Genomic DNA, 26,720 nt, shown 5'->3' on the forward strand with positions numbered 1-26,720 from the left:
GTGAAAAATTGGATCGAAGCCTAGTCCGTTCGTGGCTCGCTCATCCTGGTCATGCGTTTCTACTACTTCCTCTCCTGCCGGTTTCTTCGAACGCTTTTTTTACTGTGGAGGCTACCGTCGACTCTCTTAGGTATTTTCCCTTCTCTCACCGTCAATGTCCTGTCTTGAATTTAACACTCATTGTTTGCTCTCATGCTAATGGCTAGGCAAAACTGACCCAACCTTTCCTTGTCCTAGCCCCATCTTCTCCCTCCCACGGCGCCATCCGCTCCCACCCCATTCCGCCAACCGCCCCACCCTTTCCTACTACTCCGAACTACTTCCTGCCCTTCACCGCACCCACTAATGCCAACTCCATTAATTCCCCCACAACACACACACACACAAACACACAATCACCTCATCCCCTTCATTGTGAATGAATGACATTGATCACAAAACATTCTGAAAGCCCAACTTATTGCAACCATGGAAGCAGCTTTCTATCTCAATTTTGCAAAAAATTCTTGTTGCAAATCATATTTGTGACTTGAGGTTCTTCTTGCAAATTATGTGTGGCAAACCTATCTAGTTGACCAACGCTGTAATAAGAAAGATGGGTATTAAAAAAGCGTTTGCAACCAATGTTGTTATGGTATTGGGGGTTGCAAATAAGGCTTCATTTGGGTTAGGCTTCTTACTAATTTTTAAAATAATTTTTTAGTACAAAAATTTTTTGAACTAAAATTTTTTGTACTTGAAAATATTTTAGAAAGAAAATGAAAGATGTTCCAAAGAAGCCTAAGTTTTATTCATGTCATGATGGCTACCACTAATAGCTATTATGGTAAGCAAGGGTGCATTTATGAAGTTTTTTACCATCTTTACTAAATTAAGCTACCAAACAGCATCTTAATGAACAATGCATTTATTAGTTCTTAGAAAAGAAAGAAAACTTTTCTATTAATGACAACATTCTTAAAAATCTCTGCTTTAAACTATTATTATGAATGCCTCTCTATGGTTACAATTGCATTGAACTAATCGTTTTATGGTGTATGATAATTTAATTCCTTTGTCCCGGTGTTTACTGCTTGGAAATATTTATTTTAATTGTTTATCTTACCTTTTTCTTGGTTCAAGGTACCATCAAATGTGCGTGATTCTGTTGATCAGAATAATATGACGTGGGAGTCACTTAGGGATTAGGCTAAGACTATCTGCTTTCAATGGGCTCAGTTGTAAGTAAAGCTCTTAGTGGCATTGGTTCAGTCCTTGGCAGTGCTTTTGTGGCACCTATAAAGGCCATCTTTGGCAGGGCATGCGAGTAAGTTTTTCATTCATGGTTTTCATCTAGAGATTTGAATGATCTCATTCTATTCATTTCTATATCCATCCATGAGCATATTTCTTCTTTTTGCTTGCGTACATGCATCCTTCTTTTGTTCTATGAGATACAGGTATCAGATGTGCTAAATATTCTTTCATTTATTTTTTAGTTGCTTTTCTCCTCTACGATTATCTTTTTTAATGCTTTTATCCTCTATGATTTTCCTTTTAATTTGGCACAGTTTGGAGATTTGAGTTATTTGCTTGACCTTTATTGGTTTATCAACCAATTATAAAACTTATTGCATGCATGTGTAATTTTTTTGTCAAATAAAAGTAGGAAATTTTCAGTGTGCGGACAACCATTTTTTTAAATAATGTAACATCTTCAAAATAACAAAGTTTTAGATCCTTCTAAGTCATAAGATTTTTAATGAACTGATGTTGAGTCAATCTAATCCCATCTTTGGATTGAGTCAAAATAATTCAATATGATCTCTAGCATTCTAGACCTGATGATAGTGGGCATCATCCTGGTTAACATTGAGTTGGGTGATGCTGAAAATTTTGAGCATTGGCTAAGTGTAATAAAGATTTTTGAGCATTGGCTAAGTGCAATAAAGATTCACTACAATGGAAGACTGCAATGGTTTGATTATCTGCCTCCCTTCTTGCGTTAGACAGTGAACAATATTGGATGTGGGGTGAAATCCGTGAAGACCTCTTGTAGGTCCATTTAAATAGTTGGTCTGATCAATGGCTTTTTGGACCTGCCTCATTATTTGTTTATTATTTTAAAAATAAATAAAAAATCTTTTTTAATCCAAAAATATAAAAATATTAAATAAAGTATTATGTTGTTTTGGCAATTAATTTAATCATTAATTAAAATTTACTCCTTAATCAAGCCCTAGGCTCTATTAATTAAGATCATTAATTAGTTCATTTGAATAAAAATAATAGTTCATTATAATAATTAACTCATATTAGGTTAAGTAGGATCAACTGAAATTTAAATGAAGCCAAATTATAGCATTCAATAAGATGCAAATTAATATTGTTGAAAGTTTAGCAACATAGCTTGACATTAGGAACGCATTGGGGTGTTTGGAATTTTAGTAAAATGAAATGAAAAAGTTTTGAAAAATTTGAATCAATAGTCAATACATGCAGATCCATATTAGCCTACAAACTACTTGCATCACATTTCAGCAGTCGTTAAATTTAGAAGAGTAGATGCACAAAAGCTTGTACTTTTTTAGCTTAGTAATTTGTTGATGTGCTGACCTCTACTATGTAGCCAAAATAAATCAAGAATAAAAAAAAAAAAAAAAATTGCTCAAATCATTACCTGTAGTTGCGGCTACAACGGCCCATACCCGTATCTCTGTCGAAATCCTATAATGGCTCTGCAATGACGCCGCTGTCAGTGACCCATTCCTGCGTGCAGAGACCCATTCGATTCGCTCTTCTACATGAGTCGTTAAATACGACGATGGATGAAGCTTTGGCCGCTCTCTCTCACTCACTTCTTCCACGATCGCAAAACCTCCACCTCTTCCTTTGCATTTCTCTGCTGCAAGCCCAAGCCAAACTCCCGACGCCTCTTCCTCACCTGAAGAACCCAAATCCTTCTCCTTCCCTTCGATCCACGGCCTCCAAGCTCGACTCCAGATCTCACGCAAGTGAAAGCCGAGCTCTAACCGACCCTTACCTCCATCTGAACTCCAGCGCGCCGTCGAACCTGCAAGCCATTTGATTCCATTGACCTAGCAGTCCACATCTCCAAGTTAGACCTCTTACCCGACTGAGCTTCCTCCTTCAATCTCCACAGGAGGCCGAACCCACACGCATTGCCGACTTCCCTCTAGAAAGCCGAGTCCTATATTCGGTACCCATACCCACACCCACTCATGTACCCACCCATACCCAATGGGTGGTATGGGTACGCCCATGACCTTACGGGTGAGTATGGGTGGGTACTGAACATCGGGGGATAAATCGATTTACATTGCTAATCACCGTATATCTTATATTTATGCAATTCTCACTACGTAGTATGCAACATTTAACCACGCTGCAACTACGATAAATTCTGATATGTGGCTTGAAAATTTGCAATCAGAGCAAATGGCAACAAGCCTCAAGGCCATCAGTCTGTTTCAAACAGCGTTCAAAAAACATGAAAAGTGGGTGGGTATGACATTCTAAAAGTCACTATGGGTGGGCGTGGGTGGGTGAAGCCCGTCCAAGTATGGCATGGATACCCAATGGGTACCCAACTATGACCCCATGTAGGGCTTTGCTAGGAAGCTTACCTGAACTCCTCTCGATCCACCTCCTACTGTAGCCGAACGAAAACCCATACCCGAACCGAAGCTCCCGCCATTTAAAGCCTTACGACCTCAACCCCTTACCCGCTGCCCTGTCTTATCCATCCATATCCGACATTATCTCTTCCCTGCACCAGAGCCTCTACTCTCATCCTACCCGACCCCTCCTATTCGTGACCCAGCCAAGTTCTAAGTTAATTAGTTTAGATTTATACAAATAATATTTATTAATATTTAATTATTATTAGCATTATATATATATATATATATATATATATATATATATATATATAATAATATATATATAACAAAAAAGGAAAGAGCTTAAAAAAGAGAAATAGAGAAAATTCATTAAAAAAAAGAGAAAAGAAGTGTTAAAAAAATGGGAGAAGAATTTTATTTTAAATAAAAAAAGAAGAAAAAGAAGATATTTTTTTAAAAAAAAAAAGAAGAGAGAAGTTTGTATGCATTTTGTTGTATTTGTCTCCACCGATCGCTAAGGTATAACTCCCATATACGTTTTTCTCTAGCGTGGTAGGAAGGGAACCCGGTGCGACACCTTAGTGCGAGGTGTGTAGGCCATATACACACTTTTTGTAGCGTGGTGGGGACAATCTTAAGTACCCGTTCGTGGCTTTGTACCTGCGGGGAAATAACTGTGCTTTTTTTGAAACAGGTACCGAAGACCCATACATGCCTTTCTCTGGCGTGGTGGGATTGAAGATTTCACGGCCGCGGTGTCTAAGGACACATATTGTACGCACTTTTCTCTAGTGTGGCGGGAGGCCCAATTTTTTGTAGTTTTTCTTAAACGGGGGAGACGCCGGGATGTTGCCGAAATTTTGGATGAACATGAGACCGTACTTGGACTTGATTAAATTCAAACTCAAATGGAATTGTGAATTCGAACTTAAATAAACTAAATAAAGAACTTGAACCTGCACATTTAATGCCAATAGATTTGGATAATTACAAAGAACTTTGTTTGGACTTGATGGACTATATACAAACTTGAATGATTAAATAAAAGATTTGATTCAAACTTGATTTGAACATTAAGCCAACATGATTTGAACATTTGAACTCAAGCAAAGACTTGAGTTGGACCACAAAGAACTTTAGAAGACTTTGAACCAGAACTAGGACTTGCACTCTGGGCTCAAACTTGAACAAGACTTGAACTTGATTGAACTCAAAGGACCGCAGGGGACTTAAGGAGCTTAAACTTGAATGAAATATAAATGATTTAAATAAACAACTGTACTTGTAATTTAAGAGAACATAATCTATTGCCTAATACTAAAATCTCTAATTTACAAAATTATAAGTGTTAAACATACAAGCATGAAGTTCATGCTAAACAAAACTTTAATTAGAGATGACACTCGATCTGTCATATAAGAATGATAGTGATCAATTACAACATTTGTATTAATCATGTGATTATTCTACAAGCACATTCAAGAGTCATACACTGAATACAATGACAACTCCTTGTGAATAATAGCGTTTCATATGCAATGAATGTGGCATACCTGCAAACAAATGTAGGAAAGATGTGGACAAAATAAAAAGCATACTGCTGATGCTAGTTAACTTATGAAAGATGTATATGTTGTTGCATACACATATGAAAAGGAGCGTTTGATGAATGTGAATTGTCTGCCATCATGAATCAGGAAACTTGTAATGAGCACAAGCCTTCGAGCATGAACCTGCAAGCGAAATGCCAAACTCTTGCAATCACAACTTGAAACAACAAATTTGTCAAGGGGTAGGGATGAAGGAGCGCAATAACATCTCTATCACCAACAAGAATTCAACTCCAATAAGACACATCAAAGAAAAAGATCAAATGCAAATAAACATATGTAAGGATGCTCTCAATAGATAACACAACTTTCTTGCAAAAAAAAATCAACAAGAATTTCTACCTGTAAGATATGGCATGAAACCTCTTGTGAATGTCAAGGAGCCATCATGATAATTGAAATGCAAGCACTATTAATCCACATTCCTACAATCAACAACAATCCAGTGTCAGGCAAATGTAGTAATATCTTTATTGTCGATAACCATTCAGTATTAAGCCAATACACTTGGTCCCTACAACCAGAGGGATCTAACACACAATGAATACAATAATTAACATATTCAGCGAGTTCGAGATAAATGAATTGGCTTGCAATTACATGTGGTAGTTCCCCCAAACACTAAAAGATACAAAAGCAAGTGTACCAGTTCACCGACAAACAAAACACTGCCTACGAACATATACATGCATCTATGGTCAATATCAATTTGTGAATGAATACACTGTCATCCACAAGCAAGACATGAAGAATGTATATAATTAATGCATCTGATGCATCGGAATACTACAACACCCTTATAATTAGCAACCATGCAGTGGTAGTCAAATGTGAAGATCCATTGCAAGTAGGGGAAGGCAATACACAACAAATGCAAGTACCCACAATCTATTATAGAAGGTCCCTATGCATCCAATCTACCATCCACAAACAAAATGCAATACAATTACACCAAATACTAATGCCTACAAGTGGCACTAGAAGATCCACATTCAGCATGTCAGTCACAACCAAAGGGATTCGAAATGCAGTGGAATTAACAACATGATACGCCTAGATGCATTCAAGTACATGTCAGCACACACTACATCATGCCCTTTGGAGCTAATGATCAATATTTGACATATGTGTTGTTAAAGGTTAGTGCAGAGTTTGGTGACCTAAACTCACAATTACAGATGAAAAATATACCTATTATTCCCGTCATCTCAAAGATTGTAACAATTATTTTAGGGATAGGTACCTCCCACAACTATCTTAGATGGTTCAAAGTATTTTTGATTAACGCAATTGTTAATTCAAGATAGTGGCCATCAACTTCAAAGTACAAGGCATCAGGAGTTGCCTACAAATTTCTATATGAGTTCTGGGAAGAGAAAGCCAGATCAAATCATGATTGAGTGAGTGAATCTCAGTTCATCCAAGTTCTGAAATTGAGTTGGATAAGATTATTGAGGCTTGCAAGTTCTTTGATGAATTATGGTCATGCATCCAACATATCTTCTACATACAAGTATTGAAGTACTACAACAAACACGAGCTTCTACGGGCCGTTGTAGAAGGTCCACCATGTATTAAATATGTCACTTATGGATAAATAAAGAAGTGTTATAATAAGTATAGGCTTTTATGAACTGTCATAGAAGAACCATTAAATGTCTAAAATACCCCCAGACATGCACTGTAATTTGTATACATATAGGTACACAAGGGGGTATGCAATCAAGCACTCGCATGTGCCCGACGAGCGTAATGTATTCATACACGTAACGTCTAGAGATGCTGCGCAGGTTAATAAATCTGAACCTGATCCTCCTAGACGGGTAAGTAGGAGTCGACAAGGTTCATCAAATAATCATAAGATGCCTCCAAACATCCTTATAGGCTCCAACGAATGTGTTATAAGTATATACGTTACGTCTAGGGAAGCTGCGCTGATTAACAAGTGAATTCAAGTTCGAACTCGATCCTTATATACGAATCAATATGAGTCGACAGGGTTCGAACAATCAAACAAATATATGGTTGCGGCGATCGGTATATTTATCTCAATACATTCATATTAAGCCTTCAAGGTCTACAACAATGAGAATTCACTAATAAAGGCATAAAGCCTATTACGAACCTGAATCTCTGTCAGCAAACTGACATAGTCGACAAGGTCCAATCAATGAAACTCTCAAATGCTCATTAACACATCGATAATGGCCGTATTGAATGTTTATCTCAACCGGAGGGGTTCACAAATACTTTCAAGTGCCTCCCAAATTCCTAAATGCTCATCAAAACTCCAAAATTCCACAGAAATTCCCAAAATCTCAACCCCAATATATTTAAAACTAAAATTTAATCATTAATCACTTAAAGCAAGATTCATCAATCCCCCGTAATAGTTTGCTGGGTAGACAAATTAAAAACTACTTCAGCTCACAAATAGCTAATGTCAAGTCGAAAATATCATTAGGATCCATTTTCAAATAATCTCCTGCCAGTAAGGACGTGGTACATGTCCTCTAACCGGCGATTTTGCCACCAAATGGCACCGCAGGATAAACGGTTATGACCTGAGGCCCTCTGAACCGAGTGATTTCGCCGTCAAATGACACCACAAAATAGCGGTTATGGCCAGAGCCAATACATTACTTAGTGGAATTAAATCCTTGTGATATGAATCAATAGAATATGATCGATAGAGCATAAAACCCTATGTTAGTTAAGGTGGATTCAAATTTGTCCCCTTAGACAAACATCCAACCCAAGTCTACAAGGTACCATTGGACGAAGAAACCCATGGCTGCCGATAAGGATTCTTCTGTCAGGTTGGGTTGACTACTTCCTCTGACTAAGTAGACTAGGGACCAAGATGAACCGGGATGACGGAATCATGAGATCTTGATTGGGTCTATCATCCATTCCCCCACCATCCGCTTTAAGTGTAAGATGGTGCAATTTCCAATTTTAAATATCAAATCTCCAAATCTTCCAATCCTCCAAATTTCCAAATTCTCCAACCATTTCAAATATCTATGCTGCTACTATATGCCAGATACTATGTATTTCTACATATCTGATTGACGACTAGCCTTAATCGAAAGTTCTCTCAAGTTATCTGAAAGGGTAATTAACTATAGGGGCTTGCGCGTATAGGAAACCAGAACTCATATCATAAAGTCCTCGCAAAATGAGGACGAAATCTCTGGGTAGTGTCTTATCTACGAACCTATCTGCCTTCCTAAAATTTACCCTGGAATTTAATTCAATTAAAACTCCTCCGAAGAAAGCAAAGCGGGCGGAGGCCGGGGCCGAATTTTCGGAGCCCAGTCAACTAGCTAGAAGAACGACAAAGCCTTTTTCTCTCCATCTAAATTTCTTATAGCTTGGAGAATCTCCCTAGCCTCACCATTTAAAACACTATCATGAACTTGCCATGAGCTCGACACCTGATATCATCAAAGGAATGACTCACTTTTGATGCTTCCCATGCATGCAAGGATCAAGTCTTTGTTTACTACAAATAGTGTTTGAGAGGCTCCCAAATTGTACCGTCTCTTATGTAATTTATGCCGATGTCTCCCTATGAATGCATGAACAGAGAGTCACCAACACTGTTGAAATGAAATACTAACATTCCATCTGAATGCTCAGACGTTGAGTGAAAGGAAATGAAGAAGAATTAGAATGCTCTAATCAATTAATAATCAAATCACCATTTACTTTTTGCCTTAGGAATCTGTTTATGTCAAAGTCCGGGTTCATCTGTCAAAAGCCTTTAGCTTGCCATCGGATGCTATCAAACTCTAATTCTGTCTGAAATCGATCTTTGAACCCCTTCATTCATCTAACATGGTCTTTCATAAATGTTGTGCAACTAACCCATGCTGCTTCAATGGACAAAGTTACATGACACCACTATCACTGAAATAAGAAGTCACTTTCAAAGCCATCAGCATTTCTTAAGGCTGCTTCATACTGCTGTCGACATAGGAGTTGAATTAAGCAAAGGGGAGGAAATATGAACTGAGGAACGGAACTCGCATATTATTTAGAATATTAGGTGAATTTTCATATTCCTTTTCTAAATTTTGGAGGGAGTCTTTTTTTTTTCAACTCTCTTTTTAAAGACAATATGGGAAGAAAAGTTTTGAAATTTGCCTTTAATTTTAGGAATTGTATAAGAAATAACACTTTAAAGGTTAAATCCTTTAAAGTAAACTTTGGAGTTGTGCTTGTAGCATACTCGAACATTTATGGCGGTAGGGAGAGTTTATAATGTTAGTATTGAAGAATCTCTATCTCCCACTCTAGTGTTATATTACAAAGTATAACAAGGCATTGATATACTGCATTAGACATTAATTGTAGAAGATTTCTCCTGTGGTGGAAGCAGAAGTCTTGAGATGCAGGAATTATTATCTGATGAAGTTGGGTGGTTATCTTGGTCATTCTCCTTATAAAAGGAGAGATCAAGCGATCAAGAAGGTGGTTGTTGAATGTGATAGTTGATGAACATCAATGTCAATCATTGTCAGGCATCGTGCAATAGGAGGTGGTTTGCTTAGTATTTTCTTTGAGGAAAGGTTGGTGTTAGATATTAGTAACTAATTGACATTTTCATTAGTTTTGATCAATGGTGGGCTTCAACGTTGATGTGATAACTTTCCATTTGTGAGGTCATTCGAAGATGACATTGGAACGAGGTCCCTCCAAGAAAGTTGATGGTTCGATTGGCAACCTAATTTTTTGTTGTTTGCAACATATATTTTACAATTTTTGTTGGTTTTTCCTCTCTTCTAATTATCTTATTTGCTTAATCTTTTTGATTTATGATGGTTTACATATGTACATTTCTCATAAAAATGTACACTTCTCATTTTGCATGAGATTATTTCATTTTGATTTTAGAATTTTTTTTTTGATTTTCTTATGAACACTGTCATTGCCAGTTCCCAAATCCTGAGTGAGAAAAATGAAGGGTTGCGTTAGGTAATCGATAGCTAGAGTATAATTTGTCTAATAATCATGGCATGAATCATTTAATGCATTCTGTTAATGCTAGGGCATTCCTTGGAAGAAATACGTTGTCTGGCCTGAATACAGTGATAAGGGAGCAAGGGCTGTTGCATCGACGCGTGGGTGCAGGGTTAAATAGGCAAGGGTTCCCATATCATAGATGGATGTGGGCATAGAAGCTAGTTCATGAAACTAAAAGTAGGATAGAAACTTGGAATAAATATTTCCTTACAGGCAAATTAATGAAATTAATAGAAAATGTGATCCATAGGAAGATAAATATTCTTTGCATTCAGGAAACTAAATGGATTTGAGAGAAGGCTAAGACGATTGATAGTTTATGATTTAAATATGATATTCGGGTAGGAGCCATACTAGAATTGGTGTAGCTGTGATTATAGATAAGAGTGCGAATGATAATGTTATAAAAATTAATAGAAGTGGAGATAAAATTATAGCTGTAGAGATTGTTGTTGATGCTATGATTATTAATATTATAAGCGCTTATACTTCTCAAGTAAGTTTGTATATGTGTTCAAAATTAAATCTTTGGAATGATCTAGAATAATTAATACAAAAGATACTTCTCGAAGGAAGTTTTTATTGGAGGAGATTTAAATGGATATGTTGGTAGAGAGGTAGATGATTTTAAAAGCATTCATGATGACTATGACTTTGGAGCGACTAATGAAGGTGGTAAGATCATATTAGATTTTTTTAGTTTATAATTTTATAATTGAGTGGAGAATGTGTGTGTTAATTCATATTTTTAAGAATAAAGATGATGCACAAGAGTGTGAGAATTATAGAAGAATTAAGTTAATGTATCATACTTTAAACTATGGAAGCGAGTTATGTAACGTAAGTTGCGGTGCGATACTAATGTTTCTCAAAATCAATTTGGATTCATGCCGGGTAGGTCTACTATTGAAGCCATATATTTATTGAGAGGTTTGATGGAGAAATATAGAGAGAATAAGGAGGATCTATATATGATATTTATTGATTTAGAGAAAGCATATGATAAAGTTCCAAGAGAAGTGATATGGAGAGTTCTAGAAAAGAAAGGATTTAATAACACTTATATTCAAATCATTAAAGATATGTATGTAGGAGTTATTACTTGTGTTCAAATACAAGGTGGTTTTACCAAGTATTTTCCTATTTCAGTTGGATTACATCCAATCCCACATAGTGGGATAAAGGCTTGATGTTGTTGTTGTTGTTGGTTGGATTACATCAAGGATTAGCCTTAAGCCCAAAACTTTTTGCTTTAGTCATGGATGTTCTCACTAGACATTTGCAAGAGGATGTACCTTGGTGTATGCTTTTTGTTGATGATATTCTTTTTATTAATAAGACTATAAAGGGAGTTAAAGGTAAACTTGAATTATGGAGGTCAACCTTAGAGTCTAAAGGTTTTCGCTTGAGTAGATCTAAAACTGGATATATGGAGTGTAATTTTAGTAGCAATAGAACTAGTGAAATGATTGTGACTTTGGGCGATCAAGTCGTTAATAAGAGTACACGTTTTAGATATCTTGGATCTATTGTTCAGAGTGATGGTGAAATAGATGGGGATATTATCTATAGAATTTAAGTTGTATGGTTGAAGTGGAGGAATGCATCAGGCTTGTTGTGCGATGGAAAAGTCCCCCTCAAACTTAAGGAAAAATTCTATAAGATGTTTGTGAGACCTGCAATGCTTTATGGTGCCGAATGTTGGCCTTTAAAATAGAAGCATAATACTAAGTTAAGTGTTGCATAGAAGAGGATGCTTAGGTGGATGAGTGGCTTTACCTTTAGAGATAGGATATGAAATTAGCATATATATGAAAAGGTTGGAGTAGCTCCAGTGGAAGATAAGATTAGAGAGAGTCTCCTTAGATGGTTTGGTCATATTAAACGAAGGCCTTTCGATGACCCGGTTAGGAAAGTTGAGATATTAGATTTAACTTATGTTAAGAAAGGTAGAGATAGAGCTAAAAAGACTTGGTTAGAAAATATTAGAAATGATATTTCTTTATTAAATATAAATGAGAATTTGATTTTTAACAATACACAATGGCGAAAAAGGATTCATGCAGTCGACCGCACGTAGTGGGACAAAGGCTTGATGTTATTGTTGTTGTTGCTTATACATTATTTAAGAGAAGAGATGAGTATCTTATAACTTATAAGAATGGATATAGTAAAATTCAGAATGATTATTTTCGTATAAGAAAAATAGATCATTTAAATTACAAAGATTGTAAAGTTATTTTGAGTGAAAGTTTATGTACCCAACATCACTTATTAGTTTTGAATTTTAAGATGAAGGGGCATAGGATAAAAAATAAATTAAATCGTTGTTCTAGAATTAGATTGTGGCATTTAAAGAATATTAAAAAATATATATTTGAGAGTAAGATTCTAAATTTTAAGATTTTGTTTGTATATGAGGAAGCTAATTATATGTCGGAAAAAGTAGCTAGTGATATTAAGAATGCTGTAAAAGATGTGCTTGAAGTATCAAAAGAAAAAGTTACTAATAGTAAAAATAGTTTCTGGTGGAATCAAAATGTACAAAAAAAGATAAAAAATAAGATTTGTTATAACAATTAGTTTAGCCGTAAAAACTCTGATAACTGGGAAAGATATAGGGGCTGTTTGGTTGCCTGAATTAGGAGTGTAAAGTAAAACAATTACATGTATTTATTAAATTTGGTTATTTGGTTAATTTTGAGCGGAGTAAAAGAAAAGTCTCGGATGCATTAGGCGTGTATTACAGAGCTTGTTTTGAGCGAATTAGAAACTCGCTCATATTGAGCGGGTTATAAATTCGCTCGATTCGCGTCCTTGCTGTTCGGCTTCATTGCTTCGCAGGAGGTGTAAGATTGCACGAGAGGCTTCTTCGGCTCCTTCCTTCTTGTTCGACTTCGCTTTTTCGACGTGACGGGAGCTCGCAAGTTCGCATCATTGCTGTTCGGCTTCATTGCTTCGCAGGTGGTGTAAGATTGCACGAGAGGCTTCTTTGGCTCCTTCGTTCTTGTTCGACTTCGCTCCTTCGACGTCATGCTCTTGGCAATCCGAGCGATCATTTATTTGTGCGATGTAATGCCGAGGGCGGCTGATGCCATTGTACGGCACGGAGCCTTGTCTGTTCTACATGGCCGGCTGCTCTTGATCGAGTACTTGGACGTGGCTGAGCAAGTATGTATTTGGTGATTTTCCGTTCTCAAGCAACGTGATTGATTGGATTTAATTAAAGATTGTCTGTTTAGCTGATTCTTATGTGCTTATGCCTGTGTAGTCCTTGCAAGCATTAGAGAATTTATCTCGGAAGCAACCGGTGCCCTGTTTACAAACAGGGACGATAATGGCCATCTTGGGTTTCATGGACTTTTTCTCCACAAGCGTCCAGGTAGTTTATCTATGTAGTTATGGAGGAATTATCTTAAGTTAATAATTAAGAAAAATAGGTTCTCTTTGTGCTTGGGGCCTCCGTTCACTTTGTTATTTTAGGAATGTGATTTATATTTTTGTTTTACTAGTCTCATGGCTACCTTCTTTTGTTCGGCCAAGTCCTTGTCTTTCTGCATTAGTAACTTGATGAAATTTGCTTCTAAGTTCACTGCCATATATGAGAGCTATTGTTTCCACTGTTGTTGAAGAGTTCATTTTAGCTGCTCGATCTGCTTTAGGGAAAGAGAAGAATTTCGTTAGGTTTTGTATTTATGTTTTGATTTGAAATTAAAAATGATAAATTATCAAAAAAATTTATAAATTTGTCTGATAATTATGTATATTCTGAAAATTGCTAAACTTTTTTGTTTGTGGTTCAGCTTGAGAACCAAATGCTTTCTTTTGAAATGCCTGATTTGTGGCTCCAAATGATTCAGTAGTGCCACTTGATTTATGATGATCTGTGGAAAAGAACTTGAACTTTTGTCATTACTGCTATACATAAAAATTTATTGTTCATTGATATTTTTTTTCCTTGAATTTATATTAATAATTACAAAGATGGTTGAGCCATTTTAAGATATTACTGAACTCCATGAAACTCAAAAATATAATGATGTGCTGAATTTATGAATGCTCTGTTTTAAATTTATTTATCATATTTTTGTGAGAATGAATTGATGACTCATGACAACTATATATTTTTTTGAGAATGAATTCGTCACCACCAATTGTAAATGTATTAAATCCATGCATCATGATTGGCTTCAATGAGCACTATAATAACTGAACGAGCACCTTTTAAGTTTTGGTTTATAATTCAGCAAAAGGCAGTTAAATTATTACATATATATAGTTGGATACGTGGTCATGGCATGTATTTTTTGTTCACATTGTGTTTAAATTGATACTATATTTTAATATTCTTCATTGTCTTTAGGATGAGAAGTCTCTGATTTGGTATTCTGGTGAGAGAGAAAAACGCTTGAAGCTAAGTTCTGTGTTAAAGATAGATTTTGGACAAAAAACTGTATGTATGCATAAGTTGGAAGTCTTGTTCAAGTCTTATTCATCAAAGTATGAATAAGTGAGATAGCATATTGCCTTGTAGAAACCGTTGTTGATACTTGATAGTTGATAAGAGTCTTATGTTATCGTGGTCTTGCTAATATTGAATTTTTATGATGAGTTTGCTTGGTTTGAACAGTTTTTCAGCATATATAGTCTTTTCTATTTTTAGAAATGTTTGTTTAAATTATAAAATATGTTAATTTTTGTTTTCTAGAATGCTAGATAAATTCTACAGCCCTGGAATGGAATTTCCTTTGAAAGGCTTTTCTTCTTCATCAAAGGAGATTGGTGTTTGATGTCTTTGTCCGTTGCCACATCTGTGTTAATTGTAGGAGAAGTTTTTCATACAGCTCGTAGAAAACTTTTGTTGCAGCCTCAAAAAGATTCCTCTAAATTGGATCGGCTAAGCAAAAAGCAATTGTCAAAGGACGGAGTCAAAGATCTTAGGTTAAAAATTCCACCAAAAAGCAAGTTTCTGGCTTTTCCATTAATGTTTCTTCTAATGTTCTTGGAATGATTTCTTAGAAGCGCACTCTGTTTTTTCCCTGCTTTAGACAGTTGGTTTATAATATAAAAATTTAAAGTTCAAGAATTGTTTGGGCTAAAAGGTGTTTTAGAAAGCAATAAGAAAATTGTCTCAAACAAGCCTTAGTCAAACAAGAAACAAGAATTAAGTTCAAAAACTATTTAACAATAAGAAAATTGTGCTAAAAAGGTATACTGAGAGATGAATGCATGAGTTTCCATAGTTCCTTTCAAATTATTAAAAAAAACCGATTTTACTTTACTCTGGATCTACCAATCCAAACAAAGGAAACAGTTCTCCTGTGTTTATTTTGCAGACAACCAAACAGGTGCAAAATATTCAGAATGTACTACATTTACTTTACATTGCATTTACTTTATATTGCATTTCTTTTTCAGGCAACCAAACAACCCCATAAAGAGGTCCGTAAGGTGTCTAAGAAAGTAATTTGCAATGTAAAGATTTTAGCTTTTAAAGATTTTTATAATATATTAGATACTATGGAGGACAAAAGATATATGTATAAGTTGGCTAAACAAAGAGATAGGAGCAGTATGAATTTAGTTCAAGTGAAGTGTATTAAGGATGAGGATCAAAAAGTGTTTTTATTAGAAGATGATATTCAACAAAGGTGGATAAGATATTTTGCTAAATTTTTCAATGAAGATTATGAGAATGCGATTAACTTTAGTGACCTTAGTACCCTAAATGAAAATAAAGATTTTTGATTTATCGGCATATTAGTAAAACAAAAGTTAAAGAGGTTTTAAAGAAAAATGAAGTGTGAATAAATTGTTGGACCTGATGATATTCCAATAGAGGTGTGGAAATGCTTTGGAGATCAGGGAATTTTTTGGCTTACTAAACTTTTAATATTATTTTGAAGACTAAAAAGATGCCAGATGAGTGGAGAATGAGTGTGCTGATTCTTATTTTTAAGAATAAATGTGATGCACGGGATTGTGCGAATTATAAAGGAATTAAGTTAATGTGTCATACTATAAAACTATAGGAGAGAGTTATGGAGCATAGGTTGCGACGTGACACTAATGTTTCTCAAAATCAATTTGGATTCATGCCACGTAGGTCTATTTTGGAAGCTACATATTTATTGAGAGGCTTGATGGAGAAGTATAGATAGAATAAGGAGGACATACATATGATTTTTATTGATTTAGAGAAAATATATGATAAAGTTCTAAGAGAAGTGCTATGAAGAGTTTTACATAAGAAAGGGGTTAATAATGCTTATGTTCAAGTCATTAAGGATCTGTATGCAAGAGCTGTTGCTTGTGTTCAAACACAAGGTGGTTTGACCAAGTATTTTCCTATTTCAGTTAGATTACATCAAGGATCGGCCTTAAGCCCATATCTTTTTGCTTTAGTCATGGATGTTCTCATTAGACATTTGCAATAGGTTGTACCATTGTGTATGCTTTTTGTTGATGATATTCTTCTTGTTGATAAGACTAAAGGCTTTCATTTGAGTAGATCTAAAACTTAATATATTGAGTGTAATTTTAGTAATAATAGATCTAGTGGGAGGATTGTGACTATGGGCTGTCAAGTCATTAATAAGAGCACACATTTTGGATATCTTGGGTTTATTGTTCATAGTGATGGTATAGATTAGGATATTATTAGTAAAATTCAAGTTGGATGGTTGAAGTGGAGGAATGCATCAAGCTTGTTATGTGATAGAAAAGTCCCTCTCAAACTTAAGTGAAAATTCTATAAAATCGTAGTGAGACTTGCAATGCTTTATGGTGCAAAATGTTGGCCATTAAAAGAAAAGCATAACATTAAGTTAAGTGCTGTAGAGATGAGGATGCTCATGTGGATGAGTGGCTTTACTCTTAAAGACATAATACAAAATGAGCATATATGTGAAAAGGTTGTAGTAGCTCTAGTGGAAGAGAAGATTAGAGAGAGTCGGCTTAGATGGTTTTATCACATAAAATGACAGCCTTCCGATGACCTGATTAGGAAAATAGATGTATTATATTTGACTTATGTTAAGAAAGATAGAGGTAGACCTAAAAAGACTTAGTTAGAAAATATTAAAAATGACATTTCTTTATTAGATTTAGTTGGGATTTTGGCTCTTAAGAGGCTACAATGGAGAAAAAGGATTCATGTAGCCGACCCCACTGTGGGATAAAGGCTTGTTGTTGTTATTTTGGATTTTCTGATGCTTAAATTGTGATGTTTATGAATTTGATAAACTTTTGCAATTGAGCCAGTGTTAAAAAAAGTGTTAAAAAAATATTAAATTTTTTTAGTCATCATTAAGTGCTTCCTTTATTATAAGTTTTTCATATAAAATTATCATCATTTGATTTTGTAAAAAACTTATAAGTTCCATCTTTGTAGAATCGACCATTTTTTTAATTTTTTCCTTTTGAAAATTTTATCAACTAGTAAGCATATTGAAATTAGATGTTTTTTAATTTTCCTCTTGAGGTAATCATCCTTTTCGATACTTTTTTGAATTTTAAATACGGAAGTATTTTTTTGGTCAAATAATTTATGCATTATGTTGTCTTTGTGAGAAAATCCCCTTATGGGCCAAAAAAGCGATTTGTTTGACATTCTTAAATATCATATGATAGAGGACTCCTTAATCTGTCTTCACATAAGTCTCTAGGGTTTTTACCATATGATCTGTCACAATTCATTTAGATATATGAACAAAATAAGCACTATGTCCTTAACTCGGGGGAAATCTCAAATCTTCATGTTGAATGGAGGAGCATGCTTTGATGAGGTGAAAAGCTGTTCTCAATCTTTTGCCTCAACTTCCACTTTAGATTGACATTTTAAAATCTATCATCCAATGTTTCTCTTTCTCAAATTTTGCTTGTTCATATATTCAGAGTTCTTTAATAATTAAAAAAAAATGAAGTGTTATTTTGTTAAAATTTTTCTCCTAAAAAATAGCCTGAATGACAGGTGTAATATATTAAGACCTTACCCTCAAAACAACATAAGGTTATGCGGCCCTGTGATTGAGGCTTCTACCAAGGAGGCGAGGGTTTGAGTGCAGTAGCTGCTGCGAATAAATTCACTCAGCCTCTCAAAGAAAAAAAACTAACCCAGATTAAGCAGTCAATTAGGATGATAATTTAGTAATATATTGCTTGCCTCATCATTCAGACGACTTCTTAGGACAAAAAATTTGGACAATATCATATTCTAAAAGGGTTGGAATTCTTAACCAAGACAAAGCTAAATAGGAGAAACAACCAAAAACTAGAACCGTGCCATCCAAACAAAATGAAAAAAAAAAACAACTTAACAAAAAAAAAAAAAGTGCTTATTTTATGATTTGTTTAGAAAAATTCAAAAGGCTTACAGAGGGAATAAGAGAATAAATTAGAGCAAAGGCGTTATAAAAAAAAAAAAAAAAGAGCAAATGCGTTACTGAGCATTAGATACTTAGTGCTAAGCATTATATGGTAATAGAGTATCAGGTACTATTATTCTAATAATGAGAAGTAAATGGTGGCTCTGCACTAAAGCAAACTTTGCTCCCTCCAATAGAAGCAACTGAAATAGAATTATGCTTAAATTTACCGTAGAGCTATAGAGCATTTGGTGTTTAGTACATCAGATATTTATTATACTACTTGAGGTCAGTGGCGGAGCCAGAAACTTTTCATAGAGGGGGTCTAAATTTTTTTTTTTAAATCAAACCGCCTAAAATACATAAAATCCATATAATATAAGTTGTTCTAAATAGAAAATTAAAAACAATGAAACTGATAAAAATCTTTTTCATATTTCCTACATGAACATGAAAGCAATGAAAATGCCATGGCACTGAATCACTACTGGTTGTTCTCTTGTTCCTTGCCCCCAATAATTACTGATAAAATTCTTCAGATATGAGTATAAACAAGAATAAAAAAAAAAAAAAAAATTCAAACCAGAAGCGATAACAGGTCGAAAATGGACAAAAAGGCTAATATCCTTAAATGTTTTATTATAAATATAATTAAAATTATAATTTTCTTTTATACTGAATCAATTGAATCAAGAGTCCATTCAAATACATAAAAAAAATACTTATCATTAAAAATAATTATGATGAATTTTAAAATGTTAATATCTATCAGAATATACTATCATAATATATTAATTTTGTTCTCTCATAATAGAGGTCAAAATTTGAGTTCGAATTAGAGCAAAAAAAAAAAAAAAAAAAAAAAAAAAAAGTCCAGGTTTACTCGGTGACTCCACTGCAGTAAAGAGTTCCGAGCGCTGAATCGTATTACATAGATCGTCTTATTTCTCTCGTTGGCTCTCCGACAATTTGGCTCTCTGACAATTTTTCATGGTGTCGATCTAAACCCTAATTACTGATATAGATTCCAAACAGAAGAGATGTTCAGAACACATTCGTCGTCGCCGGCGTTCGACTCTCCATCGGCCTTCGACACTCCTTCAAACCCCTCTACTTTAGCTTCTTCTCGAGCTTTACCTTTCTCAGATGTGACTCTTGGATTTGTTGCTACAATTGAAGGATCTCAACTTCTTCAAGTGAAGATTGCTTCCGGGCACGGTTGGTGGCTAAAAGCAAATGAAATAGGTAAAAAAAAAAAAGTTTCAGACAAACCATTTTCAAGCCACAAAGAGCAGCCCGTGCCACAATTTCTGCGTGCCACCGTTTCTACCTGCTCCGCCACAACTGGGATGCGAGATTTTTAGGGCAAGAAAATACCTGGGGGCGAGAGCGGGTGGCAAAAATTGCGTTTAAGCTTATGTTTTTTTTTTTTCCGAGGGGGGGGGGGGGCACGTGCCCCCGCAGACCCCCCCTTAAATCCGCCGTTGCATGAGGTGCTTTTTTCTTTCATATTTGAATTTGGACAGAAATTTTTTTCACTGCACTTAAGGTAAAGAAAAATTTGTGAGTGGAGAAATGAAATGTTACCTTCTGAGCATTGTGTCGTAATATTATGTAAATAGATATTTTACGATCATTTAGTAGCTCTCTTATATGTATCTATTTGGCTTTGCACAGGGGCATTTGTTCAGGGACATGGGACTTGATCTGCTTCATAGAGCATCTATGCATTGCTAGTCTTGTGAGACTGTTTATTGTATCTGTGCTCACCTATATAAGTAAGCATTATGTCTTTGTGTATTACAAATGTTCTTAAAATTCAAATAGAAGTATGCTTGAAACATTATGACAGTCATTTTTTGAGCAATCTAGTTAATTTAGAGTTCATTTGGGGTGATTGTTGCTTTATGTAAAAGTTTTTGTTGAATTTTTGTGGAGAATTTTTTGTTTTTTGAAAATTGTAGGGAAAAGATCTATTTCACAATTTGGAAATATAAATACTGTGGAGGATTATTCAATAACCCATCCATCATTGTTTGATAACATTCTTTTTTATTTTTGAAAAAGTCGCATGTCTATGTTTCTACAATCTATTGATTATCTCATATGGCATATGATTATTCAAATGAGGTCAAACAATCTCGCTTAAACTTACTATTGCATGATTTCTAACTATTTCGCATGAAACCAAATGTGACTATTTCTGACATGTACAAAAGATTTATTAAGATAGTGACATTCCTGCATGCCTTAGGTAAAGAATTATATAATTTTGAAAAGGTTAACAAAATACTTCGTTATCTACTTTGATACCAATTGAAAGTTTAAAAGAGGCTATTACCCTTGTGATTGCCGGGCATATTAAGGGGGGGGTGGTGGGCGGTTGAATTCGTAATTAAATTTTTTTTCATATTCTTTTTTCTTTTTACTAACTATGTTAAAAAAATACAAGTGGAAGTAAATATCAATAAACCAAATAAAATTTATATTTTTATTTTATAAAAATGAATAGAATATATTTTTATTTATTTTTTTCTTACTCACATAAATTCATCCAAAACAATCACAATACGTTTATCACATATTTGCAAGAAGATAATATTACGGAAATTAAAATGTGAAAATAAAAGTACCAAAGAAAAGAAATGAACACACTAGAAATTTTATAGTAGTTCGGTCAACCTTTACTGATATCCACTTTATGGAGTCCTCTCCAGGTATTGCACTAAACCTTTAGTAACTCTCCTTTAGCTCCATAGGAAGACGGAGATGCCCTACAAAATCACTTCCACCCATTCACAGTGTGGATGAGAACCTGAATCTTTTTTACCCTTCTGGCGAGGCAAAGAACCTGGAAGCCTTTTTACCTTCCTGGTGATGCAGAGAACTTAGAATGTTTGGCCTTGAAGTCCTTCCCCCTGGGCTTCCCTCAAGATTAATGAAGAGGCATAAGAACTTGCTTGGAGCAACCACGTGAAATTCCCCTCACATACACCTTCTCCTTCTCCTCTCAGAACTCCATGATCTCTCAAGAAAATAAAGCTCTCACAAAGCTCTCCTACGAAATTCTCTCAACAGCCTAAAAGACTCTTCTAGAGTCTCTCGAGAAAGTTTAAATGCAAGGTTTCCAAAAAACCTAATTTTTCAAGTTAGTCGTTTCTGATTATATAGTACGATTAGTTCAATACATCCTGTTAATACTATATGTTGAACAAGGGTTTGTACAGTTAGTTCAAATATTTGAACTGATTGTCTAGTACAATATCAATGTTCGTATTGTACGATTAGTTTAATCGAATAAGATTTTTGTCTTGTCTGATTGCTGGCAGTTAAATATCGTCTCGGTGGCTAATCGGGTTGTACAATACAAATCAGGACATCGTATAATACGATATGAAATCTCAATTAATCTACATTCGATTGCTTATTTACAAGATTAAATTAGACAAAATTTAACTTAATTGAAGAATGCAATTAGTTTTATTTTTTAATTTTAAAATATTACTTAATTTATGATTGGCAGCAAAGTTCTTGATTTCTACTGATTGTCTTGTAAGATTAGTTCAAATTTAAATCATCTTAAATAAATGTTCTAATTAATATTTGTTTATCCATATCGTACGTTACAAACTTCACAAATATTAATAAATTTCAATTTTGCTCCCTGGTGTGTGTGTACGGTTGCTAAGATGACATACACCTTTTACAAGACATTTGACTCAAGAAATATAAAAATAAATTAATGAAAATAGAGACTCTTCCAAAAACATCAAACCTATTTTACAGTCTTGAGTCGATCCTTTGTTGCACGGTATGTGGTGTACTTGAAATATTTAGTGCTCACACAAAATGTATGCTGTAATAGTACTAAAAGAAATAAAATAGCAATCCAATAATGTTTTTATTATTAAAATCCTAAGCTCTGGATTCTAGATTGCAACAATCTCTACCTTTTTTTATGATGATAAATATTGTTGACTGAATTTTCAAATTTAATTTTTTTCTTCCTAATCTCCCCCTTATTAACCGAGTTCTTATCAAAATAGGGAGAGATTCTTTTTTTTTTAATTTTAATATAAAAAATAAGCACAATGCCAAATATTATATATATATATATATATATATATATATATATAATTGAATAAAAACACCAAATATACATAAACATACTAACAACATCCTACTCCTTTTCACATCACCAAAAAGGAGAAAAAATAAAGATAAAGACAAATGACAACACAAGATATAACAACAGAAAAAGATAACTAAACACAACACATAACACCTCCGAAGTAGGAATGACCCTGATCAAGTGGTGGCTGAAAGTACCTATGAAGACTGCAGAATTGATCACTAAACCAGGCTCTATCTGACTTATGTTGCTGTTGGAGTAGCTCTTGCTGCTGGTGGAGCCACTCCTAATGCTCAATCATCTCCTGATACTGTGTTGTCACTTGTATCTCTAGGCGGTCAAGTCGCTCCACAATCGAGTCATAGTTCTGAGATTGGTGGGTAGGAGCTGGTGCTGGGCTCGGTGTTGGAGTTCCTCCTACCTCCTCTGGTTCGGGATCCACCACATAATGACCATGGTGGCGTCTATCATTATGAAGTACGTAAAAAGAGCTGTTGGAGTAAAAGATTGGGAGTTAATTGGGTGGTGAAGGATATTATAGGTTGTATTTTGATTTCAGGATAAAGGCTATGAGGTGTCCTAGTGCTAGGTTTTTCTAGCATTTATTCTTGGGATCCTAATACTTGTTAGATTTTTAATGTAGCGAATAATCAAGTTTGCTGCATTGAAATTATTTTCTGTCATAATGAAATATGTGATGAGAGAGATTGAGTTTTGAAGGATATGTTGAGTTATACGTGCATCTTGAACAAGGTGCAGATTAAAGGAATGTGTTTAATGGAGTATCTCTAAGGGTTATGTTGGTTTGGGTCCAACCGTAGTCAGGGACAAGCTATGAAGTGAGCTTTTAGGCTAGTAGTAGAAAGATGTAGGATTTTATCAAAATCTTCATAGGTAATTTCTATAGGTCTTCTACAAATAAAGGATTGAAGCACTGTGACCTTACTATCGACTCTAAGACTGATAAAGAACTCAAAAAATAATTCAGAATTGAAGGGAAGGGCTAAAGGTCAGAATAAATTGGAGTGTGGTGCAAGAAAAAAGGAGCTGTTGGTGTAAAAGATTGGGAGTTAATTGGGTGGTGAAGGATATTATAAGTTGTATTTTGATTTCAAGATAAAGGCTATGAGGTGTCCTAGTGCTAGGTTTTTCTGGCGTTTATTCTTGGGATCTCTAATACTTGTTAGATTTTTAATGTAGCGAATAATCAAGTTTGCTGCATTGAAATTATTTTCTGTCATAATGAAATATGTGATGAGAGAGATTGAGTTTTGAAGGATATGTTGAGGTATATGTGCATCTTGAACAAGGTGCAGATTAAAGGAGTGTGTTTAATGGATTATCTCTAAGCGTTATGTTGGTTTGGGTCCAACCGTAGTCAGGGACAAGCTATGAAGTGAGCTTTTAGGATAGTAGTAGAAAGATGTAGGATTTTATCAAAATCTTCATAGGTAATTTCTATAGGTCTTCTACAAATAAAGGATTGAAGCACTGTGACCTTACTATCGACTCTAAGACTGATAAAGAACTCAAAAAATAATTCAGAATTGAAGGGAAGGGCTAAAGGTCAGAATAAATTGGAGTGTGGTGCAAGCAAAAAAGTTCAGTACTTAAAGTTGAGAGCTTCCTGATTAATAATTTTTGATGGAGCAATCCCACCAGCCTTGTATCTGTGGTAGGCTTCTTTATTGGCAGCTTCGTGAAATCTCATGGCTAAGCGGTTTTGTAAAAATGTCTGCCAGTTTGTGTTCAATAGATGATGTAATTCTCTTTCTCCATTGGTTATATGATCTCTAATGAAATGATGTCTAAAGTCTATATGCTTTATGCGAGAATGGTGAATTGGGTTTTTAAAAATGCAAATAACACTAGTGTTATCACGCATGATTTGTATGAAGCCTACGGAAAGTCTAAGGTCAAGAATTTGTTGCTTTAGTTATAATACTTAAGCAAGAAACTTTCTACAGCTATGTATTTTGTCTTTTGCCTCAGCAGTAATAAAGCTACTGAATTTTATTTTATGCTAGGCCAGAAAACTAATAATTGCCCTATGAATTGGCAAGTTCTAGAAGTGTTTTTTCTATCTATTCTACATCCTCTATTATTTTAAATGAAGAGTTGTATCTGGGATACCATATACCTAAGTTTTGGGTGCCCATAAGGTATCTAAGAATTATTTTAATTGTAGTCATATGGGATTCTTTAGGATCATCTTGGAATCTAGCATATTGACAAATACTAAATATTATATATGGTCTGCTAGTTGTCAAATACAAAAGTGATTATATTATTCCCCTATATTTTTGCTGATCTACTGATTTTTCTTCCATATTCTTGTCTAATTGAATTGTTGAGCTCATTGGTATATTTATTGCTTTAGCATCGTCCATATTATATTTCTTTATAATTTCCTTAATATACTTACTATGACTGAGAAAGGTACCATCTCCCTTTTGCTTCACACTAAATTTAAGAAAATATGTTAACTCTCTCATCAAACTCTCTACTTATAATTTCAATAAATTTATTGCAAAAGTTTTCATTTATTGATTCAAATAATATATCATCCACATTTATTTGAACAATGAGTAAATCATCTCTTTCTTTTTTAAGACATAGGGTGATATTTGCACTACCCTTAACAAATGATCTCTCTAGGAGAAATGTACAAGTCTTCCATAATATTAAGTGTTGTAGATATGAGGATACTCAGGTGGATGAGTGACTTTATTCTTAGAGACATGATACGAAATGAGCATATACGTGAAAAAGTTCGAGCAGCTCTAATGAAAGATAAGATTAGAGAGAGTCACCTTAGATGGTTTGGTCACATAAACGACAGTCTTCTGATGACCTGGTTAGGAAAGTAGATGTATTGGATTTGACTTATATTCAGAAAGGTAGATGTAGACCTAAAAAGACTTATTTAGAAAATACTAGAAATGACTTTTTTTAGATTTAAATGAGAATTTGACTTTTAACAAGATACAATGGAGAAAAAAGATTGATGTTGCGGACCCTACGTAGTAGGATCAAGGCTTAATGTTGTTGTTATTTTAAAATTTATAGGGGTATTATCGACTTTTTTTTCTTCGTATAATAAGTTTCTTACAGCTACCACATTCTGGTAGATGTAATTATAAAAAATTACTTCTTATCATTTAAAAAAAAAATCTAAGAAGGATAAAAAAAATTTGTAGCCAAACAGATGGTGATAGCAAAGCGTGATGAACTTGCCTCAAATGACCTTCAAATAAATTGCATTGTTTAAGATTAATCTTCGAAAAGATTCAGTGAACTAAAACCCTTTTTGTTTTGTCTTCATAGTTCTGCTCTTCTTTTACCTCTTGTTCAAAGTTGGCATCATTCAATGCATTGGGAGAAGTTTTTGCAAAATGACCTGGGCTGCTTGTGAGGCATACTGGACAGCATTGGAGGATATCAGCTGCTTCTTCTGGCATAAACTGAAGGACACTAAACGTGTCTATCGACGAAGGTTCGAGGACATGGAAGAGGAGTTCAGCACGACTGATACTGACCCTTCAGAGGATTATGAGAGCATTAGAGTCACGAATAGGCGAAAGTCGGTTCGGGACAAACGGAAAGATCGACTGAGACAATCTTTGTATCCAAAGAGCCACAGTTCATTGAAAAGGAGACAGAGAAGTGGCCTTCGCCACCATGTGAGGTTGAAGACAAGTGAGGTTTCAGTCCATGTTGAAGGCTCACGGAGGATAAAGAAGGCAGGGCAGATCCAATTGAGACACAGAGAGCAGCATATTGGACCGAAATTGTTCAACAGGCGAAGAAGATGATGCTTAAAATAAGTTTTTTTTTTCTTATCTAGTTAATTATGCTAAAATTCAGACAATTCTACAGTTCATAGTGAAATGCATTGAATTTCAATGAACCCAGGGATTATTTGAATTCAAAACTGAATAGTAGTACTTTTGTTTTA

General features: G+C 34.7%; 1 protein-coding gene across 4 annotated transcripts; it reads left to right on the forward strand.

The window, feature by feature from the left end:
* Window positions 1-26,720, forward strand: LOC110092084 (E3 ubiquitin-protein ligase UPL4). Of its 4 annotated transcripts, none has more exons than XM_020816449.2 (4): window positions 1-130; window positions 1,123-1,306; window positions 20,308-20,408; window positions 26,090-26,720. In XM_020816449.2, the coding sequence occupies exons 2-4, from the start codon at window positions 1,209-1,211 to the stop codon at window positions 26,575-26,577; spliced, it is 687 nt and encodes a 228-aa protein (XP_020672108.1). In that variant the 5' UTR covers window positions 1-130; window positions 1,123-1,208; the 3' UTR covers window positions 26,578-26,720. The 4 variants fall into 4 exon arrangements, with proteins under 4 accessions (XP_020672108.1, XP_020672109.1, XP_020672111.1 ...); XM_020816450.2 differs by lacking the exon at window positions 1-130 and adding an exon at window positions 203-534; XM_020816452.2 differs by lacking the exon at window positions 1-130 and adding an exon at window positions 544-666.

Source organism: Dendrobium catenatum, unplaced genomic scaffold, assembly GCF_001605985.2.
Source record: "Dendrobium catenatum unplaced genomic scaffold, ASM160598v2 fragScaff_scaffold_231, whole genome shotgun sequence".
NCBI classification, from domain to species: Eukaryota; Viridiplantae; Streptophyta; class Magnoliopsida; order Asparagales; family Orchidaceae; genus Dendrobium; species Dendrobium catenatum.